A 17,220-nucleotide genomic window follows, 5' to 3' on the forward strand; every position below is an offset into this window, starting at 1 on the left:
TGAGTGTAAAACAAAAGCCTGTAATTGTTTTACATGATGGTAGGATTGCTGGTGTCCTTTTTTCTGTCTCATAAACATGCAAGATTTCAGGTACGTCTTGCTACTTCTACTTACACTTAGGTCACACTACACATACGTATACAAGCATATATATATACACACACCACACTTAGGTCACACTACACATACATATACAACCATATATATACACCCCCCCCCTGGGTTTTCTACTATTTTCTTCCTAGTTCTTGTTCTTGTTTATTCCCTCTTATCTCCATGGGAAAGTGGAACATAATTCTTCCTCTGTATGCCATGCGTGTTGTAAGAGGTGACTAAAATGCCGGGGGCAAGGGGCTAGTAACCCCTTCTCTTGTATAAATTACTAAATTTAAAAAGAGAAACTTTTTTTTTTTCTTTTTGGGTCACCCTGCCTCGGTGGGATACGGCCGGTTTGTTGAAAAAAAAATTGTCTTTAGCAATAGACGAGGTCCTAGTATTTTTATCATATTTTTGTATTGACAACTGTTGGTGCAATCAGTAATGTAATAAATAAACTTACTGAAACAATATTAGCAAGTTACCCTTCAAAATACTCTACAAATATAATGAATCATCTTTGGTTTTTAGTATTGCACAAGTAATTTTCAGATTTTTAAAAGAAAGATTGGTCACACTTTATTTGTAAATTGAGTAAGAGGTTCAACATTAAGTTGGAAGGTATTTTTTCTATGCGCTACAACTACTATTTGTTACTCACGTTCTTTAATAGGACATCACTCTTTTTTCCAGTTACTGTCTCTTGAAGATGTGACCCTGGAAGAGGTTATCTGCGGGGAGTCCCAAGTAGAGCGTGTGATAACCCTCCCACCAGATACCCAGGTCACATCTGCCATTCTCACTGCCTACATTTGTAAATCCAATGACTCTCAAGGCCTTGCTGCAACATTTTTGCAGCACCTCGATCTTGCTCCACTCATTGTCATAGTAAGAGCAGTTACTTCTTTGTTAGAAATGAGATGGAAGGTGTGGGAGATACCCAGTGTGGGAGACAGCCAGTGTGGGGGATGGCTGGTGTGGATTATGACACAGAATGATTTATAGATATGGATTGCAGAATGCTAAAAACGTGGAATAATTTTACTTGTTTTGTGATTATAACTTATGCACTATGATGGTAAATTGGAGTCATAACAGCAGCAGGTTGTAATGAAAGTGTAAATTTGATAATGGTAGAAACAGAATATTTTTCGAGCACTGAATAACCAAACAGTTCCAGTACCTGTACTTTGTAAATAAAATCAAGCAAAGTAACCCCTGTCAGTGAGGGGGGAAAATGTTAAGGTAAAGTTTAAATGTGCTTCTCATTTTAAGCAGAAAGTATAGCTTGTGATATACATAGGAGGATGTCTAAATAAATCTTGTCCATGCAGCTGACAAAATGTGGACTGAACTCCAGCCTGTCGTCACACGGCATGACCCTAGAGCAGGTGATGGATGCAGTAGACACTCTCGTTGAGGCCTCTACTTATCTGCCTACTCTTACTACCTCATTCAGTGCCTTGTATGATTTCATGGAAGTCTTCAAGGAGCCTCAGATGTCAAATAATATAGCAAAGAATAACACACTGGCTATTCTGAAGGGTATTTCATGTAAGTCAGTTTTTGCAATTTATTGTATTTTTCATTTAGTACTTCAAAAAAAAATTTAATAATGAATTTAAGAATGAATTTTATAGTTATATTACACAAAAATCTATGACCCATGCAAGTACTTCTAGCTATAATAATTAACAAAAATACATGTCAATTACCCTGCTCACACTCCAACGGATCGTCAGGTCCCAAGTACCATTCGTCTCCATTCACTCCTATCTAACACGCTCACGCACGCTTGCTGGAAGTCCAAGCCCCTCGCCCACAAAACCTCCTTTACCCCCTCTCTCCAACCCTTTTGAGGACGACCCCTACCCCACCTTCCTTCCCCTATAGATTTATATGCTTTCCATGTCATTCTACTTTGATCCAATCTCTCTAAATGACCAAACCATCTCAACAACCCCTCTTCTGCCCTCTGACTAATACTTTTATTAACTCCACACCTTTTCCTAATTTCCATACTCCGAATTTTCTGCATAATATTTACACCACACATTGCCCTTAAACAGGACATCTCCACTGCCTCCAACCGTCTCCTCGCTACTGCATTTACCACCCAAGCTTCACACCCATATAAGAGTGTTGGTACTACTATACTTTCATACATTCCCTTCTTTGCCTCCATAGATAATGTTTTTTGACTCCACATATACCTCAATGCACCACTCACCTTTTTTCCCTCATCAATTCTATGATTAACCTCATCCTTCATAAATCCATCTGCCGACATGTCAACTCCCAAGTATCTGAAAACATTCACTTCTTCCATACTCCTCCTCCCCAATTTGATATCCAATTTTTCTTTATCTAAATCATTTGATACCCTCATCACCTTACTCTTTTCTATGTTCACTTTCAACTTTCTACCTTTACACACATTCCCAAACTCATCCACTAACCTTTGCAATTTTTCTTTAGAATCTCCCATAAGCACAGTATTATCAGCAAAAAGTAACTGTGTCAATTCCCATTTTGAATTTGATTCCCAAAATTTAATCCCACCCCTCTCCCGAACTCCCTAGCATTTACTTCCTTTACAACCCCATCTATAAATATATTAAACAACCATGGTGACATTACACATCCCTGTCTAAGACCTACTTTTACCAGGAAATAGTCTCCCTCTCTTCTACACACCCTAACCTGAGCCTCACTATCCTCATAAAAACTCTTTACAGTATTTAATAACTTACCACCTATTCCATATACTTGCAACATCTGCCACATTGCTCCTCTATCCACTCTATCATATGCCTTTTCTAAATCCATAAATGCAATAAAAACTTCCCTACCTTTATCTAAATACTGTTCACATATATGCTTCAATGTAAACACTTGATCTACACATCCCCTACCCACTCTGAAACCTCCTTGCTCATCCGCAATCCTACATTCTGTCTTACCTCTAATTCTTTCAATTATAACCCTACCGTACACTTTTCCTGGTATACTCAGTAAACTTATTCCTCTATAATTTTTACAATCTCTTTTGTCCCCTTTCCCTTTATATAAAGGGACTATACATGCTCTCCGCCAATCCCTAGGTACCTTCCTCTCTTTCATACATTTATTAAACAAAAATACCAACCTCTCCAACACTATATCCCCCCCTGCTTTTAACATTTATGTCATGATCCCATCAGTTCCAGCTGCTTTACCCCCTTTTATTCTACGTAATGCCTCACGTACCTCCCCCACACTTACATTCTGCTCTTCTTCACTCCTAAAAGATGGTATACCTCCCTGACCAGTGCATGAAATTACCGCCTCTCTTTCTTCCTTAACATTTAAAAGTTCCTCAAAATATTCTTGCCATTTACCTAATACCTCCATCTCCCCATCTACTAACTCCCCTACTCTGTTTTTAACTGCCAAATCCATACTTTCCCTAGGCTTTCTTAACTTGTTTAACTCACTCCAAAATTTTTTCTTATTTTCATTAAAATTTCTTGACAGTGCCTCTCCCACTCTATCATCTGCTCTCCTTTTGCACTCTCTCACCACTCTCTTCACCTTTCTTTTACTCTCCATATACTCTGCTCTTCTTATAACACATCTGCTTTGTAAAAACCTGTCATAAGCTACCTTTTTTTCTTTTATCACACCCTTTACTTCATCATTCCACCAATCACTCCTCTTTCCTCCTGCCCCCACCCTCCTATAACCACAAACTTCTGCCCCACATTCTAGTACTGCATTTTTAAAAGTATTCCAACCCTCTTCAACCCCCCCACTACTCATCTTTGCTCTAACCCACCTTTCTGCCAATAGTCGCTTATATTTCACCCGAACTTCCTCCTCCCTTAGTTTATACACTTTCACCTCCCTCTGAAGGGATTCAGGGAAACCGGTTATTTTCATATAGTAGGACTTGAGTCCTGGAAATGGGAAGTACAATGCCTGCACTTTAAAGGAGGGGTTTGGGATATTGGCAGTTTGGAGGGATATGTTGTGTATTTTTGTATGTATATGCTTCTAAACTGTTGTATTCTGAGCACCTCTGCAAAAACAGTGATAATGTGTGAGTGTGGTGAAAGTGTTGAATGATGATGAAAGTATTTTCTTTTTGGGGATTTTCTTTCTTTTTTGGGTCACCATGCCTTGGTGGGAGACGGCCGACTTGTTGAAAAAAAAAAAACACGTCAATCATACACGAAATGTAAAAAGTACAAGTAAATTAAAGGAATCTCTATAAATCGCTGGAATTGATGAATAGTGCAGTACATGTAGCTATCATTGTACTGTATACAGTCATGTTAGTTAATAAAGCTCATCCATCGTGTAGAGCATAGTTTTTTTTTTTTTTCAACAAGTCGGCTGTCTCCCACCGAGGCAGGGTGACCCAAAAAGAAAGAAAATCCCCAAAAAGAAAATTTGAAAGTAATATGAAAGTAATAGTTTGGGCAGTATTTTCTACTAATGTAATTAGGATTTTTTTCTATCTGGAGGGACGTTTGAATTATGTCTGTGTATTTCTAGAAAAACAGGTAGAGAATGACCACTGGTGAATGCATTTCCTTTGGATCACCCTGTCTTGGTGCAAAATGGATATGTTTTTAAAAATAAAATTTATTTTTATTGTATATTAAATCACAAAATTAATTCAATAATTTTCTTTGCAGCTCCTGATTTCCTTGAGCGTGCTGGACATGCTTTGTGTGGCCATCCTCTTCAATTGGTTCCGGATAGTCTGGGACTTATAAAGAAACACAAAGAAGACATACATGAACAAAATCATAGTAAGATGCATCTTATTCAAAGTCCGTATACTGTAGTCTTTGACAAAGAGATACTGTGTCATCACTTGTACTGTAATATGTTTTATTTTAAAAGTTTGTTGTAACAAAGAACCAGCCACGATGCTTTACACAGTAGTAATGTCTACAGTATAAATAATAATAATTCTATAATTTTCAATGTTTATAAAGTGGCAAGCTCTGAGATTCTTTTCCGTTCATTGATAGTGATGTGACCCTTTGCAGCTGTACATTGCAATTTTATTTAAAATCCTTGACAACTAATATGCTGAACTTTACCTTGTCATTACAGATAATAAAAATGTTTGTGGGGCACTCTATGATAATATCAAATCATTACCTGGTGGAGGAGTGCTTCTTCACTTCATTAAACCACTAATGGTGGGCAAGATCTTCTATACTCCAGACAATAACATTACCCAGGGCATTATTGCACAGGCAAGTACTGTATAACAAAATTAAATCACTAATAATTCAAATAACATACAAGTTTTAAAATACTTATTGAGCATTCTATATTTTTACAGGCAAATGAGACCTTTGAGATGGTTGAGAAGCAGTTAGATGCATTGAAGCAATTACACAGAAGCACCACTCAGCTACTCACTGCATCTACCAGGGACCTTGACTTACAGGTACTGATTGCAAGTTGTCTCATAGTTATAATGTAATGACAGTAGAGGATTTCCTAGGTCTGATGTTGGTCACAACTTGGAAGTGTATGTTCATTAGTCTTAAGTACATGGTGTAAGAGAGAGAGAGGAATAACAAGGGTTGTCAGTTCTCTTTACTCTAACAGTCCTCTAGCACAGAGTTTCTCAAACCGGAAGCTATGGCCCCCATGAGTCAAACGGTAAGCTATGGCCTCTATGTTGGCTGTTTGGAATGACATCTAAACTGTTGTATCTGAGCGCCTCTGCAAAGACAGTGATTATGTATGAATGATGGTGATAGTGTTGAATGATGAAAGTTTTTTCTTTCTTTTTGGGTCACCCTGCCTCAGTGGGAAACGGCCAACATGTTAAAAAAAACTATAATAGTAATTAAAATTTTAAATGCATTCTTTTCATTTTTAATCTTTTTTGTTAACTGTATTCTCTGCATTTTAGAAGCTGCAAGAATCACTAGAGAAGTCATGGGTTCAAGGCTTCATGCAGCAATTGCTTCCAGCTTCCTCAGTTACATCATTGCCTCAGCAGATCAAGCAAGCCTCACCACAGCTTCAAGATGCCATGAAATTTGCCAAGGTTGGCTCTAGAAAGAAAATCTGTACATTGAGAACAGTGGAAAAATTATTATGCTTTACTTCTTGTGGGAAATAGTATGTTATTGATTTTAAAATGATAATTTTTTCTTTGTTTTTACTGAATATCATGCCCACCTAATGGTCCCTTGTTTCCTTCCCTCTTGAGGAATTCTCCTATATTGTTGAGGTGGGTGTGAATCTCACCTCGTGTATGGAGCTGCAGAGATTTATGCCTGTCAGCAATGAAGAACAACTATTAAAGAAGGCAAAGTATACTGCAAAACACAAGGAGTTTCTGGCAGGTAAGTTCTCCTTGCTACAGTGTAACTGAGCGAGTGGAGCTCTCACTTGAGAGTGCTTGAAAAATGCTCAAAAAGAGAGGGTTCTATTTCATAATGCCCTTCAAGAGGCAGTACGTTGATGCTGGTGAAGGAATCTCGATTCAAGTCATTGGAACTACCCCCCCCCTCCCCTTCCTTAAATCAAAATTAGTTACCCTCTATTTCCCATGTGCTATAACACCTTGACAGGTGTAGTGCCTCCCTATAAATATAATTATAATTTTTACCCTCTGACATTTTCTCTTACTGTAATGTCCTACAGTTGCAGTCTCCATGCTTGAATAATAATATCCAAGTGAGGACATGCAGTACAATTGTAGTGCTGAATAATAATTTGATTATTCTTGTATTCATAGGCAACATTTATTTATGGGCTCAGGAAAACCATTTAGTCAGACTTGAGTTCTGGAAGCAGGAAGTACAGTGCTTGCACTCTGGAGGATGGGTGGGGATACTGCAGTTTAGATGGTTGTTTGAATTGTTATCCACACACTTTTAGCAAGACTGCTGTTGAATGAATGATGGCAAAGGTGTTTCCTTTGTTCATCTTACTTTGATGGAAAACATCTATTGTTCTTAAAAAAAAAAAAAAAGTAATCACAGTTTAAAGTTTGAATAAATGGAAATGTCTATATGGTACTAAGTTGTGGTAGAAATTTATTTTTGTTTTGCATAGCATATAAGCACCAGTAATCCTTATCCGATATGTTTTATTTATTTTTGTCCAAGGTATTGTGTTTGCTGGAGTCGGAGAAACAGGTGACACTGGAGGTAACCTTCCACAAAATTTAACCTTCACCATACGAGTAGACTCAGAGAAAAGTCCCTCAACATTGTATCTGGAACCAAGGTAGGATTTAATATATACAGTGTTAATAACAACCATTGAATACAAAACATAGTCATCTAAAAAAATATTCACTTAGATAATAACCAGTAAGCTCACATTCCACATACAAATGACCCACTGTGGTGCATAATACTGTAAGATAATTCCCCCCCCCCCCCAACAAGTCTGCCATCTCCTACCGAGACAGGGTGACCCAAAAAGAAAGAAAATCTCCAAACAGAAAATACTTTTATCATCATTCAACACTTTCACCTCATACATAATCACTGTTTTTGCAGAGGCTCCCAGATACAATAGTTTAGAAGCATACATAAAGATATATAACATATCCCTCCAAACTGCCAATATCCCAAACCCCTCCTTTAGAGTGTAGGCATTGTACTTCCCATTTCCAATACTTAAGTCCGGTGGTCTGGTGGCTAAAGCTCCCGCTTCACACACGGAGGGCCCGGGTTCGATTCCCGGCGGGTGGAAATTCCGACACGTTTCCTTACACCTATTGTCCTGTTCACCTAGCAGCAAATAGGTACCTGGGTGTTAGTCGACTGGTGTGGGTCGCATCCTGGGGGACAAGATTAAGGACCCCAATGGAAATAAGTTACAGTCCTCGATGACGCACTGACTTTCTTGGGTTATCCTGGGTGGCTAACCCTCCGGGGTTAAAAATCCGAACGAAATCTTATCTTATCTCTTATCTTATAAAAATAACCGGTAAGATAAATGATACTTTTTTCAGAATTTTTTCTTTTTTAACAAGTCGGTCTTATCCCACCGAGGCAGGGTGACCCAAAAAGAAAGAAAATCCCCAAAAAGAAAATACTTTCATGATCATTCAACACTTTCACCTCACTCACACATAATCACTGTTTTTGCAGAGGTATTCAGGATACAGCAGTTTAGAAGCATATACATACGTATAAAGATACACAACATATCCCTCCAAACTGCCAATATCCTAAACCCCTCCTTTAGAGTGCAGACATTGTACTTCCCATTTCCAGGACTTACTTATATACAAATAACCGGTTTCCCTGAATCCCTTCACTAAATATTACCCTGCTCACACTCCAACAGCTCGTCAGGTCCCAAATACCATTCGTCTCCATTCACTCCTACTTAACACGCTTGCTGGAAATCCAAGCACCTCGTCCACAAAACCTCGTTTACCCCCTCCAACCTTTTCAAGGATGACCCCTACCCCGCCTTCCTTTCCCTACAGATTCATATGCCCACCATGTCATTCTACTTTGATCCATTCTCTCTAAATGACCAAACCTCCTCAACAACCCCTCTTCAGCCCTCTGACTGATACTTTTATTAACACCTTCTCCTAATTTCCACATTCCGAATTCTCTGCATAATACAGTATTTACACCACACATTGCCCTTAGACAGGACATCTCCACTGCCTTCAACCGTCTCCTTGCTGCAGCATTTACAACCCAAGCTTCACACCCATATAAGAGTGTTGGTACCATTATACTTTCATACATTCCCTTCTTTGCCTCCATAGATAACGTTTGTTGTCTCCACATATACCTCAACGCACCACTCACCTTTTTTCCTTCATCAATTCTATGGTTAACCTCATCCTTCATAAATCCATCTGCTGACATGTCAACTCCCAAATATTTGAAAACATTCACTTCTTCCATACTCCTCCTCTCCAATTTGATATCCAATTTTTCTTTATCTAAATCATTTGATATCCTCATCACCTTACTCTTCTATGTTCATTTTCAACTTTCTACCTTTACACACACTCCCAAACTCATCCACTAACCTTTGCAATTTCTCTTTAGAATCTCCCATAAGCATAGTATCATCAGCAAAATGTAACTGTGTCAATTCCCATTTTGTATTTGATTCCACATAATTTAATCCCACTCCCTCTTCCGAACATCCATGCATTTACTTCTTTTACAACCCCATCTATAAATATATTAAACAACCATGGTGACATTACACATCCCTGTCTAAGACCTACTTTTACTGGGAAGTAATCTCCCTCTCTTCTACACACCCTAACCTGAGCCTCACTATCCTCATAAAAACTCTTTACAGCATTTAGTAACTTACCACCTATTTATTCGGAATACTGAAAGTAAATATCTTGGCCCACACTTGGATAATAAAACTGAAAATCAACAACTACTTCCCACAGACAGTTTGAAGGATAGTTTGATATAAAAATATGTAGCATATTATCAAATTGTAAGTTGCTATTTGACTTTGCAAGCAAGCAAAGTTAATTCTAGCTCTTGGCCTTACCTTTCCTTCAACCAGCTAATGTCAGTTAGCCCTATCATCTATTTTTGAACTCTGTATGGAGTCTACTTCTACTATAATATAATAATTCCAGCATGTTCCTACTCAGTTTGTCTTTATCACTGATGAAGAATTATTTTTCTGTTATCTTTGCATTTGTATGTGTTTATCCTAACATTCTTATTACATCTTTGCAGCTTAATTGTAAGACAAGTGAAGACAAGGGACTTTGTTGGCGAGTGAAAAAGTTCTAATGGGCATAAGTTTTATTCAGTATTTGTTTATCAGAGAATGCTTATTTATTCAAAGTTCTAACCACCATTTTTTTTTTTCAGGTTTTGGAGTCCTGGACCAAATACAAATATGGCTTTGGACATGAAATATCATCAGGGTTTCCTTCAGTTGCAGGAGGTTGTGGAAAATGCCATCATAAAGTTTCAATACAAACATGGCAATGATGTCCGTAATATAGGAGCTGCTTCCCTAAAGAATTCTAATTCATATTTCTGGTCGGTAGTTGGTAATGCAAGTAGAAATACAATGGAGATCTCAGTTCCAAATAGTTACAAGTCACAATCATCTGGAGTCAATAAGTTGCCAAAGAAAATTGAATCTTTGGCTTTAGAGTCAAGGCGAACGAAAAGAGAAGCATCGGCACCATTAACCAAAGATGAGGAGAAAATTCTTCTCAGCTTGCCAGTTTATACGAAGCAGCAGCCTTACCCATGCTATGACAAAGATGAGTAAGTTATGACACTGTTGTAGCATTATTAACCTTTAACTATATATTACTAAAAGTAAACTAATATATTTTCTCTTAATGCAATGTATATTGGCCATTTGTTTCTTTCACCTTCAAAAATGTAGTTTACATAAATAGTTAAACATTAATACAGTAGTATTTAAAGCTACAGTCACACCAAGTTGTTTCTTGATTGTTTAATGTAAATTATGTTTTTGGGTAGGCTATTTTATTTTCACTTCTGACAGATCTGTTTTGATTATTGAGAAATTTTTTCTACTAGGCACTGGTGTCTTCATTCTCAAGATTATTCCAGTCCTAAATTTATTCTTTGAGTCATTTTCCTTGAGCAAATTTTGCTCAGTATCATTGTCAATGCTGGCATGACAGCAATCTACAAAAGAATTGATTGCAATAAAGTTTTATGTGCAGAGCCCTTTATATATCTGTATAGTGTGAATATTGGCAGTTTGGAGAGATACATGTATATTGTGTATTCTTATATGTATATACTTCTAAACTGTTGTATTCTGGGCACCTCTGCAAAAACAGTGATTATGTGTGAGTGTGGTGAAAGTGTTGAATGATGATGAAAGTATTTTCTTTTTGGGGATTTTCTTTCTCTTTGGGTCACCCTGCCTCGGTAGGAGACGGCCGACTTGTTTAAAAAAAAAAAAAATAGGTTGATGACTGTGTTAGCTATGTACATTTCCAAACATACCTTTTAAGTCCCATTAGATACACTTAATACTTTGGTAGTATTCATTTAATAAAATATTTTAAGTACCTGTTCCTAGGTATATGAAAGCTATTAAACTTTATCATAAAATGTTCATAAAATACATTTTATTGTCTTTTCAGTTTTACAAATATGCTGAATCTGTCTCCCATGATGAGTTCACTGTTCTCTTTGATGGCTTTCACCATTTTTGTTGTGTTCCTCATCTTCCAGCTGGTGCAGGAAAAAGAGTCTCGAAACAGGCAGGTGAGACTTAACAGGTATTGAAGTAAAGGTACTACGTATATACCAAACTGCATCACTATTTGTAACTGTCCTTTGTTTCACAATATTAGGAGTTGCTTGCAGTCAGCATTCATATTCACCACTGGTTTCAATGCATTCTTCATTTCATAATACATACATACTCTGCTTGGGACTGCTGTATTATTGTGCAGTATTTCAGGTAGCCCTCTAATATTTACCGTTTACAAAATTTGACTCTTTTAGTTTGTTTCAAAGCTATATTATGCATACCCATACCCATCCTGTGAGTGGTAGTTGAAAGACTACCACAAGACACAATAGATATAGGGACTGGGCCCCATCATTTTTGTTAGCTAATTAAATTACAGTACATAGTAATGAACTTAAGTATTTCCAAATTTATTGACACAAGAGCAATGATAACTATTTTTCCAAATTAGCAAAATAAACTTTTTGGTACACACATATTTACAAGTGAGCTCTATCTTTACTGTATCTCAAGGGATTCATGAAATGTAAAACCACGTTGTGTGTACATATTTACAGCTTCAGGAAGTGATGGGTTTAAGGCTGTGGCTGGATCGTCTGGTCTGGTTGTTTTACTCACTTTTGCTTCTCCTGCTCATCACACTGCTGGTCACACTCATTGACAAATTTGGAGGTCTTCAGCCAAATGTCAATTTTGGTGTACTCTTCGCCTTTCTCTTCTGCTACGGGCTGAGCATTATTTCCTTTTGGTGAGTGATTCTTCAACTTTCCGTCCAGTGTTAAATTTTTATATATTCATATTCAAATTCAGATTTTTATTTCTTTTGATGCAGTACAAAAATAATGTAGTTTACATGTAATAAAAGTGTTAGGCACAAAGAAAGCCACTAATATGCAATGTTATCGGGCAAACTAATCCATATATAATACATTAATATAATTTCTCCTTTCAGAACAGTTGGAAGGTGTTAAAATTATAGACAACTGTATGAAATACAGTATTGTAATGAAAATCTGATATTTACCCTTGTTCAAAAAACAAAATTCCAAATGAGACATTTTCTGAAATTATATTTTTAATTTAGGCTTATACTCAGAAAATTAGGCATTGTGGTGATCACTTGAAATTCAGATATTTTGAAAATATTCTCATTTTTATAAAAAAAAAAAAATTGCAAAATAGGGAACTTTTCCAAATTACATTTGTTCTTTTAGAAAAATTTGAAATTTTAGATATTCCTGTTTCATAATACAATGGTACCTTGTTATTTGAACTTAATCCATTCCAGGAGGCTGTTTGAATAGTGAGTTGTATGACTGTTGAATAAATTTTTCCCATAAGATTAATCCATTCCAGACCCTGAAAAATTACCAATTCTAAAACATTTTAAGTGAAAATATTAGTCTTTGCACAGGTCCTCGACTACGACACTTTAGATGTCCCTCCAAACTGCCAATATCCCAAACCCCTCCTTTAAAGTGCAGGCATTGTATACAGTTAAGACTATTTACTTTGTTTTATACTTAATTCTAACTATAGATTCACTACAAATCTTATGATTACAAGCATTGATCCTGATACCAACCTCTTATTTAATGACTTAAATGAATCAAACAGTTACTGTAATTACTACACTGCAGAACAATCAAAGGCACTTCTTAGTGCCAACAACAACATAACTCTCTTTAACTACAATATCAGATCTTTAAGCAAGCATTACGATGACCTCATAGCATTACTAAATTCCTTACATGCCAATATGTCCATCATTACACTAGCTGAAACCTGGCTAAAGCCTGATAGTACAGATGTCTATGCCATTCCTGGTTACACAGCCATACACAACTGTAGGCCAGACCAACAAGGGGGTGGCACAGCCATATACTACTCAGACCAACTAGAATGTATCACTAATACTTGCACAAGGGATGAACATGGGGAATATATAATAGCCAAATTCAAATCCAAATACCTACAAAAACCTCTCACATTGATAAACATCTACAGAGTTCCACAGTCAAACATTAGCCAATCTAGTCAAAACCTAGGAAGTATGATAACTGATGCATGCATGAACAAAGATCACTTACTACTCTCAGGTGACTTCAATATAAATCTCCTGCAAGACCAGGACCCCCACGTTACTGAATTCACAAATACAATGAGTAACTGTATGTTGCTACCAACAGTAACAAAACCTACAAGAGTTACAGAGACTAGTGTTTCCCTACTTGACCACATCTGGACCAACACCATATCCCCTTTAAAATCAGGCATAATTACAGATAATGCCACAGACCACTACCCTACTTTCCTCATAACAACTCTTGGTAAACTACCCCAAGACACTACTAAAGTCACCTTCAGACTTCACAGTGAGGCAGCCATTAATAACTTCACAACAGCAGTAGCAAACATTGACTGGCACACTGAGCTAGAAATCTATACAGATATTGACGAATGTATTAATAATTTTCTAAAAAAGACCCAATACCTCTATAACAAGCACTGCCCTAAAAAAACTAAACGGATGACAGCTAAGAGACTGAACAGTCCCTGGCTAACACCCAGCATTCTCAAATTCATAAATACAAAATACCAATATGAAAAACAGTACAGAATGGGTCACATAACCAGAGACCAAACAAAACATTACTCGTCAATCCTAACCAGCCTGATAAGAAGGGCAAAAAAATTGTATTATGAGAACAGATTATCCAACTTACGAGGTGATATAAAAAAGACCTGGAAAACCCTATCAGAAATTCTGGGAACAAAAAAGATATCACGAAATAGCGAAATAAAATTAGCAAAATCAGATGAACCCCAACTCCCACCAACAGAAACAGTAAACAGACTCAATGATTTCTTCTCCACTATAGGACAAAACCTTGCCAATAAAATCCCAAGCTCAGATACCCCACCAAATGACTACCTCACCGGCAACTACCCGAACACACTGTTCCTAGCTCCGACTAACCCATACGAAGTCTCCCTTATTATCAACGCACTAAAAAACAAGGCAGGAGATTTAAATACCTTACCACCCTTTATATACAAAAAAGTGTCACAAGTGCTATCACCAATCATTGCAACACTCTTTAACAAATCCATTGAATCCTCCACCTTCCCTACAGTACTCAAAATAGCAAGGGTCACCCCAATCCACAAAGGAGGAGACCAAACAGAGTTGAATAACTATAGGCCAATATCCAACTTACACCCTCTCTCAAAAATCTTCGAAAAATTAATTCATAAACGAATCTACTCCTACCTTATCTCCCAAAACATACTCAACCCCTGCCAATTTGGATTCAGGCCTAATAAAAATACTAATGATGCTATTATACACATTTTTTTTTTTTTTTTTTCAACAAGTCGGTCGTCTCCCACCGAGGCAGGGTGACCCAAAAAAAAAGAAAGAAAATCCCCAAAAAGAAAATACTTTCATCATCATTCAACACTTTCACCACACTCACACATTATCACTGCTTTTGCAGAGGTGCTCAGAATACAACAGCTTAGAAGCATATACGTATAGAGATACACAACATATCCCTCCAAACTGCCAATATCCCAAACCTCTCCTTTAAAGTGCAGGCATTGTACTTCCCATTTCCAGGACTCAAGTCCGACTATATGAAAATAACCGGTTTCCCTGAATCCCTTCACTAAATATTACCCTGCTCACACTCCAACAGATCGTCAGGTCCCAAGTATCATTCGTCTCCATTCACTCCTATCTAACACGCTCATGCACGCTTGCTGGAAGTCCAAGCCCCTCACCCACAAAACCTCCTTTACCCCCTCTTTCCAACCCTTTCGAGGACGACCCCTACCCCTCTTTCCTTCCCCTATAGATTTATATGCTTTCCATGTCATTCTACTTTGATCCATTCTCTCTAAATGACCAAACCACCTCAACAACCCCTCTTCTGCCCTCTGACTAATGCTTTTATTAACTCCACACCTTCTCCTAATTTCCACACTCCGAATTTTCTGCATAATATTTACACCACACATTGCCCTTAGACAGGACATCTCCACTGCCTCCATCCGTCTCCTCGCTGCTGCATTTACCACCCAAGCTTCACATCCATATAAGAGTGTTGGTACTACTATACTTTCATACATTCCCTTCTTTGCCTCCATAGATAACATAGATAACACATGCTAGAACATATATACACTGCAATAGAGAAAAAAGAAGTCCCACTGGGGATCTTCATTGACCTACGTAAAGCTTTTGATACAGTTGACCATGACTTGCTCCACGTAAAATTGTCACACTATGGTATAAGAGGGCACTCCCTCAACTACCTCAAGTCATACCTCAGCAACAGAAGCCAATATGTGTATGCAAATGGGGCAAACTCTTCTGCACAACCAATTACAGTTGGTGTCCCACAGGGAAGTGTCCTTGGCCCTCTTCTCTTTCTCCTATACATAAATGACCTACCAAATGCTTCGCAATTACTCAAACCCACACTATTTGCAGATGACACTACATACGTCTTCTCCCACCCGAGCCCAGTCACGCTAGCCAATACTGTAAATACCGAATTACAGAAAATATCTACCTGGATGAGGACTAACAAACTTACACTAAACATTGACAAAACCTACTTCATTCAGTTTGGTAACAGAGCTTCAGATGTCCCTCTTAACATAATGATAAACGGATCACCTATCACAAAGCTAACAGAGGGAAAATTCTTAGGAATCCACCTTGATAATAGACTCAAATTTCATACACATATACAACAAATTTCTAAGAAAATTTCCAAGACTGTAGGCATACTATCGAAGATACGGTACTATGCTCCACAGTCAGCCCTCCTGGCCCTATATCACTCTCTTATTTACCCCTATCTCACCTATGGAATTTGTGCATGGGGCTCAACAACAATTAACCATCTCAAACCATTAATTACCCAACAAAAGGCTGCAGTTAGAATGATAACAAATTCTCACTACAGGCAGCACACTCCACCAATATTCAATACACTCAACCTACTCACCATACAAAACATCCATACTTATTACTGCACCTATTACATACATAGAACACTTAACTCTGATATTAACCCTCCCCTCAAACATCTCCTTGCCAACCTCAACAGAACACATGACCATAACACAAGGCACAGATCACTCTTTGATGTTCCTCGTGTCCATCTCACACTATGCAAAAACTCAATGCACATAAAAGGCCCTAAAATCTGGAATTCATTACCTGTAAATATAAAAGAAACACTACCTGTTTATAAATTCAAGTCTCTTCTCAAAGATCACTTACTCACCCAAAACCAAATAAATACTGAATAACTGAACCTTATAAATTGTATATCTTAAATGTTTCTCACAATTATATCACATAAATGTTAAACCTAAAACCCAATCTAACTTTATTATTTTTAAATACACTACCTAACAGAATACTCCATACGACTGAATGTACAACAATGCATGCAACCATATGACCAGTCTTTGTAATACTCACTTGTGCTTTATAGTAATCTGTTTACATTAATGTTTTATCACTGATTTCATCATTGCTTAGTTAATCTTAAGTTAATTTTAAGCCAGCCTGTAATGCTATGCATAGTATAAGTGGCTTTGGCATGCTGCTCTTATCTGTATTTTTTTGTACCTCTGTATGTGTGCTCAAATTGTTAATAAATAAATAAAAAAAAATATATTGCTATTGGTAATTAATTTATTGACTTGCTTAGTGTGGCCTTCAGTTTACCTTGTACACTTTCATATTATACTGTTTCATTATCATATATTCTGTAAAGTAAAAGGACACAAGTGCAACTAATGTGACATTTTATTGTGGCAACGTTTCGCTCTCCAGGAGCTTTGTCAAGCCATTACAAACAG

General features: G+C 37.3%; 1 protein-coding gene across 2 annotated transcripts in view; it reads left to right on the plus strand.

Moving 5' to 3' along the window:
- The window catches only part of LOC128687048 (uncharacterized), a 195,726-nt gene that overhangs the window by 97,083 nt on the left and 81,423 nt on the right, over nt 1-17,220 (plus strand). For both annotated transcript variants that reach the window (XM_070082543.1, XM_070082544.1), the window contains exons 51-61: nt 790-984; nt 1,431-1,650; nt 4,779-4,895; nt 5,206-5,351; nt 5,441-5,548; nt 6,023-6,160; nt 6,326-6,461; nt 7,230-7,350; nt 9,954-10,361; nt 11,222-11,345; nt 11,892-12,082. In XM_070082543.1, coding sequence (XP_069938644.1) covers nt 790-984; nt 1,431-1,650; nt 4,779-4,895; nt 5,206-5,351; nt 5,441-5,548; nt 6,023-6,160; nt 6,326-6,461; nt 7,230-7,350; nt 9,954-10,361; nt 11,222-11,345; nt 11,892-12,082 — 1,904 coding nt within the window. The remainder of the gene's footprint in view (nt 1-789; nt 985-1,430; nt 1,651-4,778; nt 4,896-5,205; nt 5,352-5,440; nt 5,549-6,022; nt 6,161-6,325; nt 6,462-7,229; nt 7,351-9,953; nt 10,362-11,221; nt 11,346-11,891; nt 12,083-17,220) is intronic.

Source organism: Cherax quadricarinatus, chromosome 7 (assembly GCF_038502225.1).
Source record: "Cherax quadricarinatus isolate ZL_2023a chromosome 7, ASM3850222v1, whole genome shotgun sequence".
NCBI classification, from domain to species: Eukaryota; Metazoa; Arthropoda; class Malacostraca; order Decapoda; family Parastacidae; genus Cherax; species Cherax quadricarinatus.